This window comes from Bacillus rossius, chromosome 13, assembly GCF_032445375.1.
Source record: "Bacillus rossius redtenbacheri isolate Brsri chromosome 13, Brsri_v3, whole genome shotgun sequence".
Classification (NCBI taxonomy): domain Eukaryota; kingdom Metazoa; phylum Arthropoda; class Insecta; order Phasmatodea; family Bacillidae; genus Bacillus; species Bacillus rossius.
In genome coordinates, this window is record NC_086340.1 from 41286740 (window position 1) to 41304788 (window position 18049).

At 40.3% G+C, this 18049-nt stretch overlaps 1 protein-coding gene across 2 annotated transcripts in view; it reads left to right on the plus strand.

The window, feature by feature from the left end:
* LOC134538477 (protein bark beetle) overlaps positions 1-18049 on the plus strand; it is a 238572-nt gene that overhangs the window by 91730 nt on the left and 128793 nt on the right. For both annotated transcript variants that reach the window (XM_063379808.1, XM_063379809.1), the window contains exons 5-9: positions 1955-2124; positions 5567-5805; positions 9991-10240; positions 12921-13953; positions 14798-15043. In XM_063379808.1, coding sequence (XP_063235878.1) covers positions 1955-2124; positions 5567-5805; positions 9991-10240; positions 12921-13953; positions 14798-15043 — 1938 coding nt within the window. The remainder of the gene's footprint in view (positions 1-1954; positions 2125-5566; positions 5806-9990; positions 10241-12920; positions 13954-14797; positions 15044-18049) is intronic.

Here is an 18049-nt window from a genome sequence, read left to right on the forward strand (position 1 = left end):
AAAGCTTACATCAAGGCATTACGGGCCCTGGACCCAGGATCGATGACAGGGGGGGGCTCCCCCCCCCCCTTCCCGCAATTTCACAGTCACGTGCTGCATTATAATCGCATGGTTATGTCTTACCTACACCCTTTTTAGAATGTTATTTAACCTGAAAATACAGGGTATAATTATGGTTACTATTTCATAATTCCATACTAAACTTTATTTATAAAATATTCAATATGTTTTTTTAGTTTGTAAAAATAATTATAATAGTTAAACATGTAAAAATAAACAGGCCCGGGCCCTGGACACAGGGGTCCACCCAGCCCCACCCTTGTGGGGGCCATGACGCGAGAAACTCATTGTGTAAGTCACAAAACGTAATTAAAAAAATAACTTTGAGTTATAATCCACTTCAGGACTATTTTTATTTCGTAACATGATCATTATTTTATCAGGGCCCCAATTCCAGCTGAATAAGATGCCTTAGGCTCTGTCTCAGCCACATAAGGACATTGTATTGCGCAATCATCGAATATGAAATCAATATCATAAAGCTGGATTATGCTGCCATCTATTAACATTATGGAAAGAACTTGCTACTAGGTTTTAAAGATAAATCACTTATCAGTTTCTGACTTACTTAATGACTTTTCCTAGTACCTTGTCTAGAACTTGTTTGTACCTGTATCAGTGATAAAAACTTTGTAAAATGCGTACTAAACAAGTTAAGAAGCATAGCTTTTTTTCTTTTTTTTTTGGGAGTTGTGACTCACTACACCAAGGAAAATACTATACTGACTAATAAATAACTTTAAATCAAACAAAATAACAGGTATGTTTCACTTTCTATAAATAATATCTGTAATTTCACTGACATAATGCCCAGTTGCATGTAGTTATGTCGTATCACAAATCAAAATGTAATAAAAGGGAAAGGTGTGTTTGTAGTTGATTGTAAAATTACTGACCAGCTGTAGTTTTTTATATTTTGGTATTTGGTCCTTACTACGTGATGGTTGGTCACCCCTGATATAGTCACACATTCTATTTGTTGCTCCAGAGATGCAATATGCCCACCTCTGCATTTAGTTAATGCTTTTCAATTGGATTAGGTAGAAACACTACTAAAGTGACTTATTCCATTCAGTTTAACTGTACTGTCTCATTGGCTGACTATGCTCGTAAAATCCTGAGGTTGTATTGTTTTTAAAAAAAGTAGTTACATCTGGACCTTCATCTGGTTTAGTCACACAGTAGGAACCATGTAGTTCAGAAATCTGAAAACATTCTGGTCATATGAGAAGTGTAACTGATATGTACGTTACTGAATATTGGTGGAGTCTTTAAGGGCCAGTTTGCTCAGTAGGTCTAGCTTCAGCATGGCGAGCCAAAGTCCCGGGTTTGATTCCCGGCTTGGTCGGTGAATTTACTCTCGTGGTTTGGGACCGTAGGTTGAATTGTCACTTAACCTCCACCACTGGTGGATCCAGCATCGAATGCAGAGGAGGGCGGAAGATAAGAGGATTTTATATCTTATGGAATAAATCCCAGTTCAGCCCATCAAATTGTAATTTTTATTGAAGTGAAACTTCTTTTGGTGCGATGGGAGTAAAATTTCAAAGCTGAATTCCAATGCAAACACTGGTATCTAGTAAGGGAGTATTTGGACAGAGGGCAACACAATGGGGGGTTTGAGCTTATTTTGAAGTGAGTAATAATTTTGTTAATTCGTGTTTATTAATAAAGTTGTCTTATTTCTCTCTCTCTCTCTCTCTCTCTCTCTCTCTCTCTCTCTCTCTCTCTCTCTCTCTCTTCCGATGTACCCCTTGCGATATACCCACGAGTCGAGGTTTGAATTGCCAAAGAAGTTTCACTTCTATCACGTGTGCTGAGTTACACATGCTCTTTTTTAAAAGTTATTTATAAAAAAAAATATGACCAGCTTGAAAGGTGTTGTTGCGTGCAGGTACGCGGGGTCGGGGCGCAACTACAACACGAGCGCCTCGCTGCACGTGGAGGGGGTGCCCCCCAGGGTCGGCAGTCTGTCAGTGACCCGCGGCGCGCACACGGGCATCAGCGTGACCCGGCCCGGCGCGCCCCTCGTGCTGCGCAACTGCACCCTCCGCAACAACAGGGGTGAGCCTCCAGTCCTGTCCTCTGTGCACAAGATAGCACTTGTTACATCACTTATGATGACTTGTGGTCTATACACCGATCCCTCACTTAGCACGACTAAAGGTGGGTTTACGATTGAAAATTAAGAATTAAGAATTAAGACTTAGTCGTGTACTTATCATATGACTCTATGTAAACTAGTGGAATGGTTTATGATTGTCGTGTGTGAATTTTGACGGGTCATGTGCGAACCATATGATGACTTAAGACTTAACAGAAATGGTTATATTTTATACTTTTCGTTAAGACTTATGGGAAGCGACCAATCACAACAAACCGGAACCTTTCAACCTCAAGTTTATGTCTTATTATTGTACCGAGCGAGGCAGTATTTAGGGTTATAATTCGTATATTTGTCATTTGTAATCATCCATTTCGAAAAATAGATATATTCCATTTATCAATAACCTATTTCAAACCTGCTTCTCCGTTTCGAACAATGGCCGACCATGTGTTTTGTGCTGTGATTGGTTAGAATTAACGACTTCTATGTCAATCATAAACTGGAAAATGTAGTTTTGACTTAATCGTGTGCTCGATGTTAAGTTATAATTCTTAAGGAAATTAATTGTAAACCCAGCTTAATGCGTTCCTTAAAATGTTCGTGCTCAAGGGCATCGCCAGGGTGGGTAGGGGGGGGTAAGGGGGCAGAGCCATAGTGATTAAAAAAAATGTAGTGAAATACAAAAAAATATATACTTTTCCCACAACTCCCCCCCCCCCCCCCCAATCGGCTGGCCAACGGCTGGCGACGCCTTTGATCGTGCTATTTTAAATCGCGTGTTCTGATGCATTAGTCTCCGCCGTAAATTTACTTTAAGGTGTTCCAAAATGTGTAGGGGGAAATATTCTTTACTTAATGTAAATGCGTAGAAAAACACTCGACGATAAAAATGTGCCACACGCCATTTATATTTATAAGCCTACCGTAGAATAGTTTGTATGACTAATACGACACCGTGTAATGGGAGATAGGTGGTTTTGTACATCTCGTCAGTCGGCTGGTTGGCTTGCCCGCCCCATGCGTGACCACCTCACGTCGCGTACAAAACCATCCTTTACTGGTAGTGAAACCGATATTCCTGATTTTAATTTTTAAAAAAATAAAGTGCTTACAGTACACTCCCGATTATCCGCGAAATTAAGTGGCAGGGCCACCGCGGATAGTGAAAATCGCGGATACTCCGCAAAAGAGCCGAAAATGGGAAACAAAAAGGAAGCATTAATTTCAACTTAAAAATCTAAAAATGTATGTACCTACAGTAAAAGTTACAATTAACAGTAAAAATATTTAAATTATGCTAAAATTTTAGTATTTTACTAAATAATTAAAATACAATACATTTCAGTAATGTAAACATAAAAGTGCTCGGTACTTGCTTCCTAACAAGGATACAGGACTGTACGAACTCAGAGACTTAATTAGACACTGCGTGAGTTCCGAGAAGGCCTGTAGCGTTTTACTGTATACTGCACACAATACACTCGTCAGTAGAATTCAAATTTGCTCACTTGTAATAAAATGCAGATTTACATATGTACTGTATTTTTTCGTAGCATGCGCGGATAATCCGCACCGTGGATCATCCGCCCGCAGATAATAGGGAGTTTACTGTATTTGCTTATCACCGCTTGGTTCACATCAATCCTGTCAGGCCAGTGATTTTTTTTTTTCATTGCACCATTCATTTAACTTTTTCCTTGTGAATCATCTATTAATTACCGTTCCCGTATCTAATGTCATATATATTCCCCGCTGGTACAACCAACAGCCTGAGACTTATATAAACATTTGAGTCCTTATTTCGTATGATTTTGTGCAGTTGACTTGCTTAAAACTAAAGCGCGGCCAACATACGTTAAGTCTGGCCTTCATGACATTCTGCGCGTCATAATACTTCTAGTTTTGTCTCAAATACTTGAACACGATACATTACGCTCTCACTTTGGAAGCCATGATTCCAACTGCAGTTACCGGCAGACGAATAGTCAGACGTTGCTTGTGTTCATGCTAGTTCCCTGCCACTGGCTAGACTGAAGTTCATCACGGCCCAGTCTGTGGCCGGGAGACAACGGTACGGCACGGCGGCATACGCGCGGACGTAAAATCATTTGGTCCTTTGCAGTTGTTTAATCGTTCAAAACTATTACTACTTCAGTCACCGACTACTGCACCATTAATAAAGAAAAAAACTGCCTAGTACCGAAAGAATCGGGAATTATTGGTTTCATTGAAGACTAGCCAATATTCTCTAAATAATGATATTTTATCTTTTAAGCTTGTTATGGGATTTTGCATGCGTAAAAATGTTATTTGTTTGAATTTCCCCCCCTCCCCCCAACCTAAAGTTAATGATTGGGAGTAAGACTAAGAATAAAGTGATTTGTTCACGTTTTGCGATAAAAAATTGTCATACAAATATTTATGTTTTTTTTTTTACTTTCGGTCACTAAAACTTGTTTCATCGTTCAAAACTATTACTACTTCAATCACCATTAATAAAAAATAATTGGTTGTCTGTAAAGTCGGTTTACGGACGATAGTTTAACGTGGCAACGTCATAACAAAACATTGATGAAATGATTGCATACTTTTATGAAAAATATTGAATCATTTCTATTGACTTATCACTATTTTGTATGGATACAAAGAAAGAGTGAAATGAAATCTACAATTTGATTGATAAATTTTCTTTTATTCACACTCATTAATTCAAATTGAATGTTTATTTCTTTAACGAAGAGATTATTTTAACTATTAATTTTTATACATGTTTGCTATTTAACTTCATTCCAATCTGTGTTATTCCGTTAAGGATAGGACGATGATATAGGAAAAGTAGGAAACGAATGGAGAGTGTTTCAAGTTTAGTGTGCCTTCGAAAAAAGTCAAATCGATTGTTGTTCCAACCGAGTGGAAGAGAGATAGATGGCGGCGCGAGCGTACAATGAGCGCAACAGGACACAGCGAAACGGGATGATGTGCGTAACGGGACACTTTTTTTCCGTGCGTGCAGCCGGCGTTCATCGATTTATGAGACGTTGTCACGTCAGGGGCGCAGCCAAGGGGGGGAGGGGGTTTAGGGGTTCAAACACCCCCCCTTCCCCCTTAGCACCAAATCATTAATTAATTTCTTATTCATCACCTCAAACAAATTTCATATTAAAATTAATAAAAAAATTTACCATTAGAATATTTAAATTTAAGTACCGAAAACTGCTAAAATAGCACTATTTTACACCTTAAAATCCTAATTTTCCCTGGGGGACGACCCCCGGACCCCCCCCCCCCCCCCCCGCTGTAATACGGTGGAGGGGGGGGGAACACCCCCCATACACAAGTCCTGGCTACGCCACTGTGTCGCGTCAGTGCTGGAAGGTGACACCGGGGACTGTGGCGCAGGGCACGGGCTGCACGTGAACAGCTCGACCGGCATGGTGCTGCTGGAGGGCTGCCTGGTGACGGAGAACGGCGGCGACGGGGTGCGCTACGTGCGCCACGACCCCGACCTGACCCGCGGCGTGGACCGCAGCGCCATGTACGACTTCTGCACGCTGCCCACCACCGCGGGCCAGACCTTCCCCGTCGAGTTCACCGTCGAGCAGAGCGCGCGCAACCCCTCCGAGAAGACCTGCACCAAGGTACCCGCGGCGTTCACTTGGAGGGGCAGCCCTTCGGGATTCTTCTGACAGTGGTTAGGTTAGGTTAGGTCACTTTACAAACTAACCACTGTCAGAAAAATCCTGATTGGCTGCCCTTCCAAGGGGCAACAATTCAGACAAGCTTTCAAAAACACCATTGTCAGAAAAATCCTGATGGGCTGCCCTTCCAAGGGGCAACAATTAAGACAAGCTTTCAAAAACACCACTGTCAGAAAAATCCTGATGGGCTGCCCATCCAAGGGGCAACAATTCAGACAACCTTTCAAAAACACCACTGTCAGAAAAATCCTGATGGGCTGCCCATCCAAGGGGCAACAATTCAGACAAGCTTTCAAAAACACCACTGTCAGAAAAATCCTGATGGGCTGCCCATCCAAGGGGTAAGTTTTCAGGATTATTTAAACTCTTAAAGGAGCGTGTTTTCAGAAATTGGATGGGCTGCCCTTCTAGTCTCTGTACAAATAAACCACTGTCAGAAAAATCCTGAAGGGCTGTCCTTCCAATGGGCAACAATTCAGTCGCCCCAGTCTCGACACGAACCTTTTGTAACCTCTCGTGTCTTAACGCGAGGGGCACAAGGGGTGAAATGGAAAACAGAGGTGTGCAGTGTGTTAAGACATTTATTCATCCTGAAACACATACTCTTTATGACATCAGTTCCCTAAGTTAAAGATTGGGATAAAAGTTGAGAATAAAGTGATTTGTTCACGTTAATATATATTTTTTGCAATAAAAAATTGCCACACTAAATATTTATATTATTTTTTTTTTTTTACTTTTGGTCACTAAAATTGTGTAATCGTTCAAAAAAATTACTACTTCAGTCACAGACTACTGCACCATTAATAGAGAAAAAACTGCCTAGTACCGAAAGAATCGGGAATTATTGGTTTCATTGAAGACTAGCCAATATTCTCTAAATAATGACGTAAATACTTCCATGGTGGGAGGCAATACAAAAAGACGAATGGTAACACAATCGGGGGATACAGTTTGGTGTTTTGCAGCTACATATCTATCATTTCCATCCAGAATTTAATTACACCACCAGATAGCTAAAGGATCAAAGAATTCGTTACACTCAAGTGAGGACTGTGACCCATTGCGCGCGGTGGAGGGGGAAGCGCCGCCATTTTGAGGTCATTTTGCTGCGTTTCGAGGTTTCACATTGAGTATAACTTTTGACTCGGAGAAGCTACGACATTTGTTTGGGTTTCAATCGTCAGTTCTCGTCAAAATCTATCGATTGCATGAACAAAATATTAGTGTAAAATACTTACAGTGAATATATATGTTGTTAAAATTAAAAAAAATAGCATATTTTATATTTTGTATAGAAAATATTACCTGTTACGTACACGTATTACGTGCACACACGGCCGTCCATGACACAGCCACGCCCCCCCCCCCCCCCCCCCCCTCTTTTTTTTGTGTGTGATTTCATTAGCTCAGAAAATTGTGCAGGTGTTACAATTGCTGAGTTTATCCAATTCTAAGTCACACACATTCATTAAGTTTCTAATCTACTTATAGGGTGCAGCTTTCTGATTGATGAACTCTAATAATGCAGGGGCAAACGCATCAACATTCATAATGATATATTCATAAACAGAGTGGTTTATTTAGTATGAACGTATTTCAGGAAATAGGGACAGCAAGTCAACTGTCACATTAAGTATATATAGCATAGGCGTACCCAGGATTTTTTTTCGGGGGGGGTTCTTCCAGATATTTCTCGGGCGGGAGGGGGGGGGGGGTTGGGGAAGGGGGCTTCTATTTTTTTAAGAAAAACTCCATAAACACCAAAAAATAATTGTTTATAATAAACTTTTTTAAGCCTCCAAACGTTTTACAGAAGAATTCTTCTATTATTATTATTATTATTATTATTATTATTATTATTTGGCAAATTCCGTAACCACATTCTCCGGGTCGATGTGGATGTTGTAGTGGACATTCAGTAAGGCCAATCCATTCAGTCTGTCCTGAGATATGGTGTTCCGCAGATAGGATTTTAATCTTCTTAAGCAAGAAAATGTCCTCTCCAGAGTTGCAGTTGAGACGGGAATGGTCGCCAAGACTTTTCGGGGGGGGGGTTTCAACCCCCAAAACCCCCCCCTGGGTACGCCTATGATATATAGTCGACATTGGGGTCTTCGCAGATGATGAAAAGTGATTAGGTGCTAATTGACAAGCATCGACAGAATGAATGGGTAAGGGGAACGGGAGGATTTTGAGAATATCCACTGGCTTACAGCAACATCCGCTATGTTTCCCACTTGTGAACCATCATGGTTCAACCCTGCCGGGAATGGAATCCAATTCTCATCTTGATGGGAGGTGAGTTATCTATGGTCCGCTGTCACATTAAGATGAAGTGTTTACAAGCACAGGTGCTTCACTGTGTAAGCGAGGCTTCTGTTTATTTCAGAAAAAAAAGAGCACTTAACATGTGTTTAAAATGAGGCATTTGCTGCATTTGTATGCAATCAGTATGTAGATTTGTAAAAAAGAAAAAAAAATGAACAGCATAAACAACTAACACAAAATCTTCATTTTTTTGTATGTTTATACATAACCTGTCATATTCCTAATCAATCACTTCAATTGTGTTTTGAGATATGTTTCACTATACATAGTAACAAATAAATGTTGTATGCCTAATAAATGTAAAATAAGCAATCCAATGGACTGAGCTATGTTTTAAAAGTTATTATAACAATAAGTTAAATAACACGTAATAGTATAATTTTATTAAATTACAGCATTAAAATATAGTGTAATAGGTTATTTATTTATTTTTATTTATCTTTCATTACATGCCCACCAACAGTAGTTAAGGTGGGCATGACATATACACATACGTAAAGGACAGTGAAGGCACTGCTCTCCGGAAGGCTAGAGGTGCAGGGAAGCATTGCAACGAGTAGTCACTGCCCGCAGATAGGCACCTCACACAAGCAGGTACTACCTGCCTGCGGGGACTACAACAGACAAGAGTCAAGACAAATACTAAAATACACAAGACATTAAAACAAGGGATGACAATACAAAAAAAGTTGCAAATGACAAAAAAAAAATCTCATATGCATAATGTGAATAAATAAAAATAACAAAATTGAAGGTCAAGTGGTTAAATTTAAATTATAAATGAAGTTAAAAAGTTATAACTATGAATAAAAATATTTATATTTGTTTAAATTTAGACAAAGCCTGATAAAACAAAAATGTATTTGTGTAAAGTTGCACACAACTCTTTCATGCCTTAGAGACTGCCAATAAGATTAGTATGTTCATCTAGGTTATTGAAATTTTTAAGTAGGTAGTCTGTGCATAATATCATCATTATTGTGAAGTGCACAAAGTATATCCTGTTAGTGAATGTTAGATAAGAAAAAGTAAACAAAGTGTTGTTAAGTGACGGGATTATAATGTAGAAAATTGTAGACTAGACTGAAACCACACTCTTACTCACTTTTCTAATAAGACTCAATGAATTTTTGCGGATAATCTTTGGCTATCAAGGTTGTAATACCAGGATTATAATATATTTTAAAATTAGCACTTATTTCCTTTTTGTGACTATTTAAGTCTTAAAATGTATTCCAGAATAGTTTTGCAGACACATAAAATTTATTTATCACACCGATAAGCGTGTTATGTCCCCCAATGTTCACGTAAGCGAACATATACAGCCACCTTATGCGGTCGGCTATCTGGACGACTTCAGTATGGGGGTATGGCAGAAATGTGCATGCGATTTGATTTTTTTATGTTTTAACGTCCATCCTTGGTGCACGCGCACTTCATTGCATTTACGTTGCTTAGGCCTACTGAAATGTCCACCCTTAACGCACCTAAAGAAGTGTAACTTCAAAAACCTTTTTTTTTTTTCAAGAAATGACGTTTGTCTTTAGTTAATGTTTATTATTGTTTGGCAACGGACAAACACAGACAGACACATTCAGACAGACACATTCAGACAGACACATTCAGACAGACACATTCAGACAGACACATTCAGACAGAGGCAGACAGGAAACAGAGACAGAGATAGTCAGAGATAGTCAGGAAGACGGAGACAGACAGTGAATTCCAAAGAAATTCCTCCCACCTCCCCTGGGCACAGCCTGGCACTACGAGAGGACTGGGATCGCGTTGCAGCAATTCCACACCGTGCCGGGCACCACGCTGACCCTGCAGTTCGTGCAGCTGCTGGCGCAGCGCAACGACAGCGCGCTGATCCAGGTGTTCGACGGGCTGGGCCCCGGCGACCGGCTGCTGGCCTCGCTGCGCCTGCGCAACGGCTCCAAGCCGCAGAGCGTCGCCACCACCGGCCGGACCGTGTACATCACCTTCCGCGCCGAGCCGCGCGCCGAGGTGCTGGCGTTCCTGCTGCTGTCCGTCGGCCCCGGTGAGCTCCTCCTTCGCTCACTAGGTTCCCCCCGGCACTGTCGTGTGCGTGCTGATGGCTTCCCACTCGGTCCGAACTGCCGTGCGTGGGAACAGCAACTCGCCAGTCCAAACTGTCAGCCCGAACAATCACTCCATCAGCTGAGTGTCGTGACATACATCTTTGTTTATACTCTTTGGTTACTTTCATATATATATATATAAACTAAAATTGCTACTGCAATTGCAACATCCAAAGTTTCTTCCATATTCTACAATGAAAAGATACATCCAACAGCAACAATATCCATAAGACTGATCGTGTGTGTGGAAGGCTTCATTCAGCTCGATCCAAACTGTCAGTTCCGGCCTGAGCTGTCAGAACTGGGAGCTCGACTGATTGTGTGTTGGGTGGCCCTTAAAACTCAACTTGGCTGCTGTGTTGGAGCAGTCGGATAATCTGCCTCCCATCTCGGTGATCCGGGTTCAATTCCCGGTGGGAACAAACTCAAAAAAATTTTTGCAAGTTTAGAAACTTGGTGTAGATCACTGTGAGGCAGTGGGTTTTCTCTGGGTTCTTCCACTTCTTCCCACCAACCATTCCATCACTGCTCAAGCCCACCACGTCCCATGCCATGCCTTCTCAGGCCTCTGTGAACCCCTGGTCCCATGTCACCATGACGCCCAACTGTTCTTGCTGGAAACGTACTGATGCCAAGATACCAGATGTAACTATGCAGTGATTTAGAGTACATCAGCCAATTATGTTGTTGCAAAATCTTGTGCAGAAGTGACTGGGTCCTAGAAAATTAGTTTGGTATGTAAATTGAAATGATTTAACACTTTATTTATGATATTGTACCAAGTTGCTATAAAGGTACAGTTTATTACTTAAATGTTCAAATAAATCTCAAACTAGAACTGCTCACAAAAGTATTTTGTTATCGTTGGCTCCTAGATTTCCTGCCCGGCTCAGAGATTTTGTAGAGGCTTGTGCCTAATCCAGAAAGGACAGGCCTGTCCCTGTGGCAAGAGCTAGCTCCTACAAGTGTCAGTCTGTGTCCTTGACAAGCCACTACATGAGGATTCTCATTCCTTCATACAATCCTCTTTTTAAAACTGCATTTCCTATTTGAAAAGTTAGTACCTTCCCTGATTATTTGTAAAGTGATAACTCTCTGCAGAGTGTAAGGAAATTCAGATGATAAATTTAAAAAGAAGAAAAGCGAGGAATTTTAAATTTTACGTTACCCTAATGTGTTGGTTTCATCTTGTATTGTAGCACATCTGTGTAAGCTGAATAAAAGACAGTGGATTCAAAGTGCTTGTAACTATTAGCCTTACTCTCAGCGATTAGATGCAATCCCCCTGTGGTTTGAACATCTAAAAGGTCAATATAAAAGATAGTTTTATCATTTGTTTATTGGCGGCCATAATGTACACCGCGCAGAGCTCCAGGGACATTTACCATAATGTTCACCTGCAGGTTGTTTTGTTTGACTGAATGTTTTCTTTACAAATGAAGTTATCTGTTTGATGGTTCGACACAACTCGGCAGTTTAAGGCCTAGCCTAGCCATTGCCATCTCTGTTCCAATTTTCAATTAAAATATGGTAGCATAGAAAAGCTATTATGTCTCGTAGAGATGCGGTAATTCATGTCAATTAAAGACCACGTTTATTTACTTACCCAACATAAAGTTTAAGTGAGTTCAGGGCCAGCGCGTCCATATAGGCGAACTAGGCAACCGCCTAGGGCGCCAAGTAGCTGGGGGCGGCGCAGCACGACACACAACGATTATTGAAACTAGATGAAAATGGATTTTTGTAACAGTTTGGAATATTTATATTGATATAAGTAATTATTTAAAGTACACGGTGACCTGTTTATGATTTGTAATAAGTAAAAAAGTAAAAAAAAAAAACTCAAGCCTGCTTACATTTGATTGTTGACAAAATCTTAGGCTTACATGATGTATTTTGAGGCAAGGAAAATTTTTTGGGGTGTCCGGGGGGGGGGGGCTTTAATGTTTTTCGCCTAGGGCGCCAATTTACCTTGCACCGGCCCTGCAAATGAATAAACTGCCGAGTTGATAGTTCGACACAACGCGACAGTTTAAGGCCTAGCCTAGCCATTGCCATTTCTGTTCCCAATTTCAATTAAAATATGGTAGCACAGAAAAGCTATTATATGTCTCGTAGAGATACTGTAATTTATGTCATTAAAGAACACGTTTATTTACTTACCCAACATGAAGTATAAGTGAGTTCAGGGCCGGCGCGTCCATATAGGCGAACTAGGCAACCGCCCAGGGCGCCAAGTAGCTGGGGGTGGCGCAGCACGACACATAACAGCTGATATAATATGTTTTAACGATTATTGAAACTAGATGAAAATGGATTTTTGTAACAGTTTTGAATGTTTATATTGATAAAAGTAATTATTTAAAGTCCACTGTGACCTGTTTATGATTTGTAATCAGTAAAAACAGTTAAAAAAAAAAACAAAAAAAACAAGCCTGCTTACATTTGATTGTTGACAAAATCTTAGGCTTACGTGATGTATTTTGAGGCAAGGAAATTTTTTTTTTGGGGTGTCCGGCCGGAAGGGGGTGGTGGAGGGGGGGGGGATTAAGGTTTTTCGCCTAGGGCGCCAATTTACCTTGCACCGGCCCTGAGTGAGTTGTATGTTGTGTGTTGCAGGAAAGACGTACGACCTGAACGTGTCGGAGTCGACGGTGGCTGACAACAACGGGCGGGGCATCGCGGTGGAGAACATGCGCAGCCAGCTGCACGTCCACCAGAGCTCCGTGTCAAACAACCACCACGTGGCCGGGGTGCACGTGCTGGGGGGCGCGGGCGACGTCAACGTCTCGGACAGCCGCGTCGCCTTCAACGTCGGCGACGGCGTCAACGTCTCCTACGTCGGTGGCAACCGCAACATCACGCGCAGCTGGCTGTCGTCCAACAAGGGCTACGGCCTGGCGGTGTGGCTCAACGACTCCGTCGACTCCCCGCACCTCGCCTTCAACCAGACCACCGTCGTCTCCTACTCCGAGATCTTCAAGAACGAGGACGTCGGTGTCTTCCTGGGGAACCACTCCGGGGAGTCGTTCGTGAACATCAGCGGGAACTGGTTCAACGACAGTTTGTATTCTGCGGTCGAAATAGAATCTGCTTGGAGAGTTAGAAGCAGCTTGTTGAAATTACAAATTGGACACAATTTTTTTATTCAAAATCATAGGCATGCCATTAAGATAAGCCCAGCGATAAACGTAGATGGAAGAATAGAGTACAACTATTTCACGAAACATACGTACGGCTGTATATTGGTGAAGAACAAACTCATGGAAGAGTTTAATGTTTTTCCGGCGAGATTTCTGGTGCAATATAACGAATTTGAATTCAACCAAGGGGTTTACGTTGTTAACCTGGGTTTGTCCCCGTACAGTGAAGTGCAACATTTGTTGTTCACCCGGAACTTTGTCAGAGACAATCGAATCAAAGAGCCGTTCAGTTTCAGCGACAGGACAGATCTGAATCCGCGTGGCAGAGTGGCTGCTCCGGTGGTCGTCAGTTCCAGCAACGTCGACATCTTCCGAAACATCCTCCAAAATCCAGAGTCGAACTACGAGGTGGGATCCCACTTGGAAGATCAGAGCAAGGTGATTAATTGCACCTACAACTGGCTGGGATTCTCTACAGAGGAGAAGATTTTTTTCAGACTCTTTCACAGGTAAAGAAATAATTGCTTTTTTAAAAATAAAAGTGCTTGCTAACAATAGTTCATCTTCTTAATTAATTTTTCATATAAAAATAGTATTCCAAACTGAAAAATAAATCAAATTAAGGTCTGTGCAATTTGATATTTATTAATTATGTTTATAAATGTTGATTGTAAGCAGATAAATCTTTCTTTTATTTTCTGACTAATTTAGTTACTCTTTGTGAGTCAGATGAATGACACTTTTTGTGGTAGTGAGACATTGAATAGTTTCAGTGCCCTGCACAGGTAAGCAATGCACTAAATATTTTAAAACAGTTTTTGAAGCGATGCTGTGCTGTAAAAATAAAAAATAAAAAATTACATAGCATTGAGGCATGTGTGTTAACTGCATTATATTGACTTAGAACAAACTTCAAAAAAAACAATTCTGTGATGAAAATACAGTCGAGGTATAAAAGATGTGGTTAGTAACCATGTTTTAGTACACCAGAGTTTTTGCCAAGGAAAAAACTAGGCATCGTGTGTTAACCAAACATCAAATTTAATTTACAGTGTGTATTAACATAAACACATATTTAAAATAACTAATCGCACGAAATACTATGCCACTGCTGGTAACACAAATACTGTAGAGTTAGAAGAACTATCACTTGCTCTTAGTTACGGGTGGTTGTTTTTTAAGTACAAATCTGTTTGGGTTACATCATAAGACATTGCTATTTTGCTTTGTTAGTCGCACAAAACAACTGGGGCGAGCGTTCTCTGTGTGTGCCCAGCAGGAGAGACACAGATACCACCGATGGTTGCTTCTCCTGCAGCGGTACATGTGACAGGCGGATGTGACGTGTTGCAGGAAGGACCGCTACAACCTGGCCAGGATCCAGTACCTGCCGTTCCTCCTGCACAGCAGCAACCCGGGGGACACGCGCGTCGTGGCGACGCCCCTGTACGTGCCCCAGTTCCACGCGGCGGGCTCGGGCGTGGTGGGGGGCGAGGTGGACGGGGTGGAGACCCTGCGGGCGGGGGAGTACACCGTGGAGCGGGACATCAACGTGCGGCCCGGGGGCAGGCTCACCATCCAGCCGGGCGTTACGCTCAGGTGCGGGAGGGTTGTGTCACTTCCATGCAGGGTTTATCCTGTCACTCCATCCCAAACTGTCCACAAACAGGTACAGTGAAACCTCGATTCTACGTACACTCACGGTTCTCCAAAATTTGTCCTTACGACCGAGTTGTACGTACGAACCAGCGAGCCCAAATTACGTCCATTTGTGGCATCTATTGACTGGCTGCTGATAGAAGGTCACGAGTCCGGTGGGAGCGTTGAGTGAGTTATACTGCGCATGCGCAGCTCAGAGAACAGATGGAGCCAGCCGATCGAGTACACTGACCTTTCTCCGCGCACGGCGCGCTATTGACGGTAAATTTCCATCAATTTGCGGCCCTTTTTTTAAATTTTTTTACTGTGGCGCAATGCGTATGTGTAATGTAGCCCGTATTTGTTATGAACGCTGCAGGATGTGACTGTATTTTAATTAACTTTAATGTAATTTCTTACAATTTTTGATATTTTTAAACTTTTTTATTTATTTTTTTTCGAAAATCTTACGCATGACCAAGGTGTACGTACGAACCGGGGGCCATACGAGCGAGGTTTTACTGTATTTGCAAATTGTTATATAATAGCAGTAAAAAGTAAAAATTTTTCACATTTGTGATTGTTTGTGAAACTTTCACAGCTCAAAATAACGTTTATCAATATTGAGAGAGAAAATTTGTTAGCCGGGTGGCAAATGCCAGAGAGCTTGTTGAAATAGATTTGTTGCAGGAAAATAACAACTCGGCAAGCAAGACTTAGCTTAAGGTTTACCTTGACATTCCGTGCTAGCCCACAGCAGTGTATAGTAATGATCACTGCTGTTTTAGAGTTGTGAGGCAGACGGTGAAAAGAAAAAACATTATTTTTGAGACCCCTTCAGTACGGTTGTCTGTCAACGTTCGCTTTATGCCATCAACAACAAATTTGCAGAAAAACACAAATATGTATCTGCCTTCAAGGTTATATAAGCTTACATCCTATGTATTAATGCAAATAAGTGCTAATGTGATAAATACAAGTTTTGTTATAATTTATACATACAGTAGTTAAGAATGTTCTCAAGGTACTACTTATAAATTTAGTCTCATTTTATCTATTTATTTATTTATCTGTCACATCCCCATCAACAGTCGGGGGGCTTTTATAGTGGGCACAACACATGCATACATACGACTATGTAATCACTGTAAGTATGTAGGCACTGCCTTCCCGTAGGCACCTGAAGGGACGCACCGAAACAAGTAGGCACTCCTGCAGTTGGCTGACATACGTAAGCAGCCTGTACCACGTACTTGCAGGGACCTCAACAGACACAAACTAACATTAAACAAATATTAATATGTAAATTATCTTATAAAGGTTAAAATTGTATGTATTTATAGGTCCAGTGCTAATTTTTTTTTTTTTTAATATTCTTCAGTATTTAAAATATTCTTAAAATTTTCTTAAAGAGGGATTATCTGTAAATACATGCTGCCTAAAAATCGAATACAATCCCAAACAGAAACTTATTGTTTGTATAACGTATAGTAATTACGTGCAGAGAGTAAAAAAAAATTCATGTAAAATGTAGAAAAGTAAATTGACTTGAATAAATTCTCAAAAAAATTTCTAAGATATTTCTCTGATAATATGTGTTCCAGAAAAAAATTCCGTCTTACTCTTAAGAAATGCCGGCCTGGTTATACCTACTTAATGGCTGTATAAAAATAGATGTAATTTAATATTTTGTGAATGTGGGTGTAATTTTCAAGTTATCTTAAAATTAATAGATATGTTAGCTGTTGAATTTAGAGCATTTCACAAATTCAAGGAGTGAAATTGACAATAAAAATAATTTTTTCAGTTAAAAATGTCAATACCTAGTCTATAGTGAATATATCTGAGCTGAGAATTAACAGTGACAAATGTTACTATGTGTGTCCACTGTTAAAATATTGTAGTATGTCTCGTCGGGATCAATAATTGTAAATGCTTTTAAGTCGGGGCGCATTTCATATATTACAAATAACCTTTTTAACACCATATGCTTCAGAATACGTGATTCCAAATAACAGAACATATTAATTTTTAGAAACGCATTAGTCTTGCTAGGTGAGGGATTGGTGTTTCTATGAAAGTCAATATACTGTAGGCTTTTCAATGTTACAATTTGTAGGGAAAATTTATTTTATGATGTAAATATTACTGGGACAGTGGCATTTAAATGAACAAAGATCCAAGGTCTGTTTTGTAGTGTATAATTTATAACTTTTTCATCCAGATTCTTTTGAATATTGCAGCTTGTACATCATGAAGTAAATTTTTCTCCTGGGGATTCCCTGGTTTATCTTAGTTACAATATGTGGTCTGTGACTAATGTTAACACTTAACAAAAATTTAAAGAAGCAATTTTGCAAACAAATATACAAAATTCATTCAGATGGTTTACTTATCTTGAATATTAGTTTGGTCTGTGCCTAAAAAAACAGGAACCGTATTTAAAATATCACTCCAGCCTTTTTTATTTTTTTTATTTCTATTATTTGCATGCAAAATTAAAGTTAGTTTTTGATGTGATAACGTCTTATAAATCGATGAACGTCGGCTGCACGCACGAAAAAGCATGACTCATTGCCATGTTCCGCCTGAGCCGAGCGTGCAAGAACCGGCCAACCACCGTGCGAGAAAATCTTCTATAATATCAAACAGTTTAAGGCAGGCTTTTTAACTAATTGTTCATGATTATATTTAAATAAATTATTTAAATTAAATTTGCAAAAAACTGTAAATAATATTTGAAAATTAAAAAGTATGCAATTTTTCAACAATGTTTTCTTATGACGTTATCACGTAAAATTATCGTCCGTAAACCGACTTTACAGACAACCCCCTTTTTTTACTATGCCCAGTAAATATAACTTCTAACGCGCATACATAAGTACACGCACCCAATTTTTTTATTCTTGGTATTGTATCGTCCTGGCAAGAGCTGTTATTGAGAATGTATACTATTGATATTTGTTC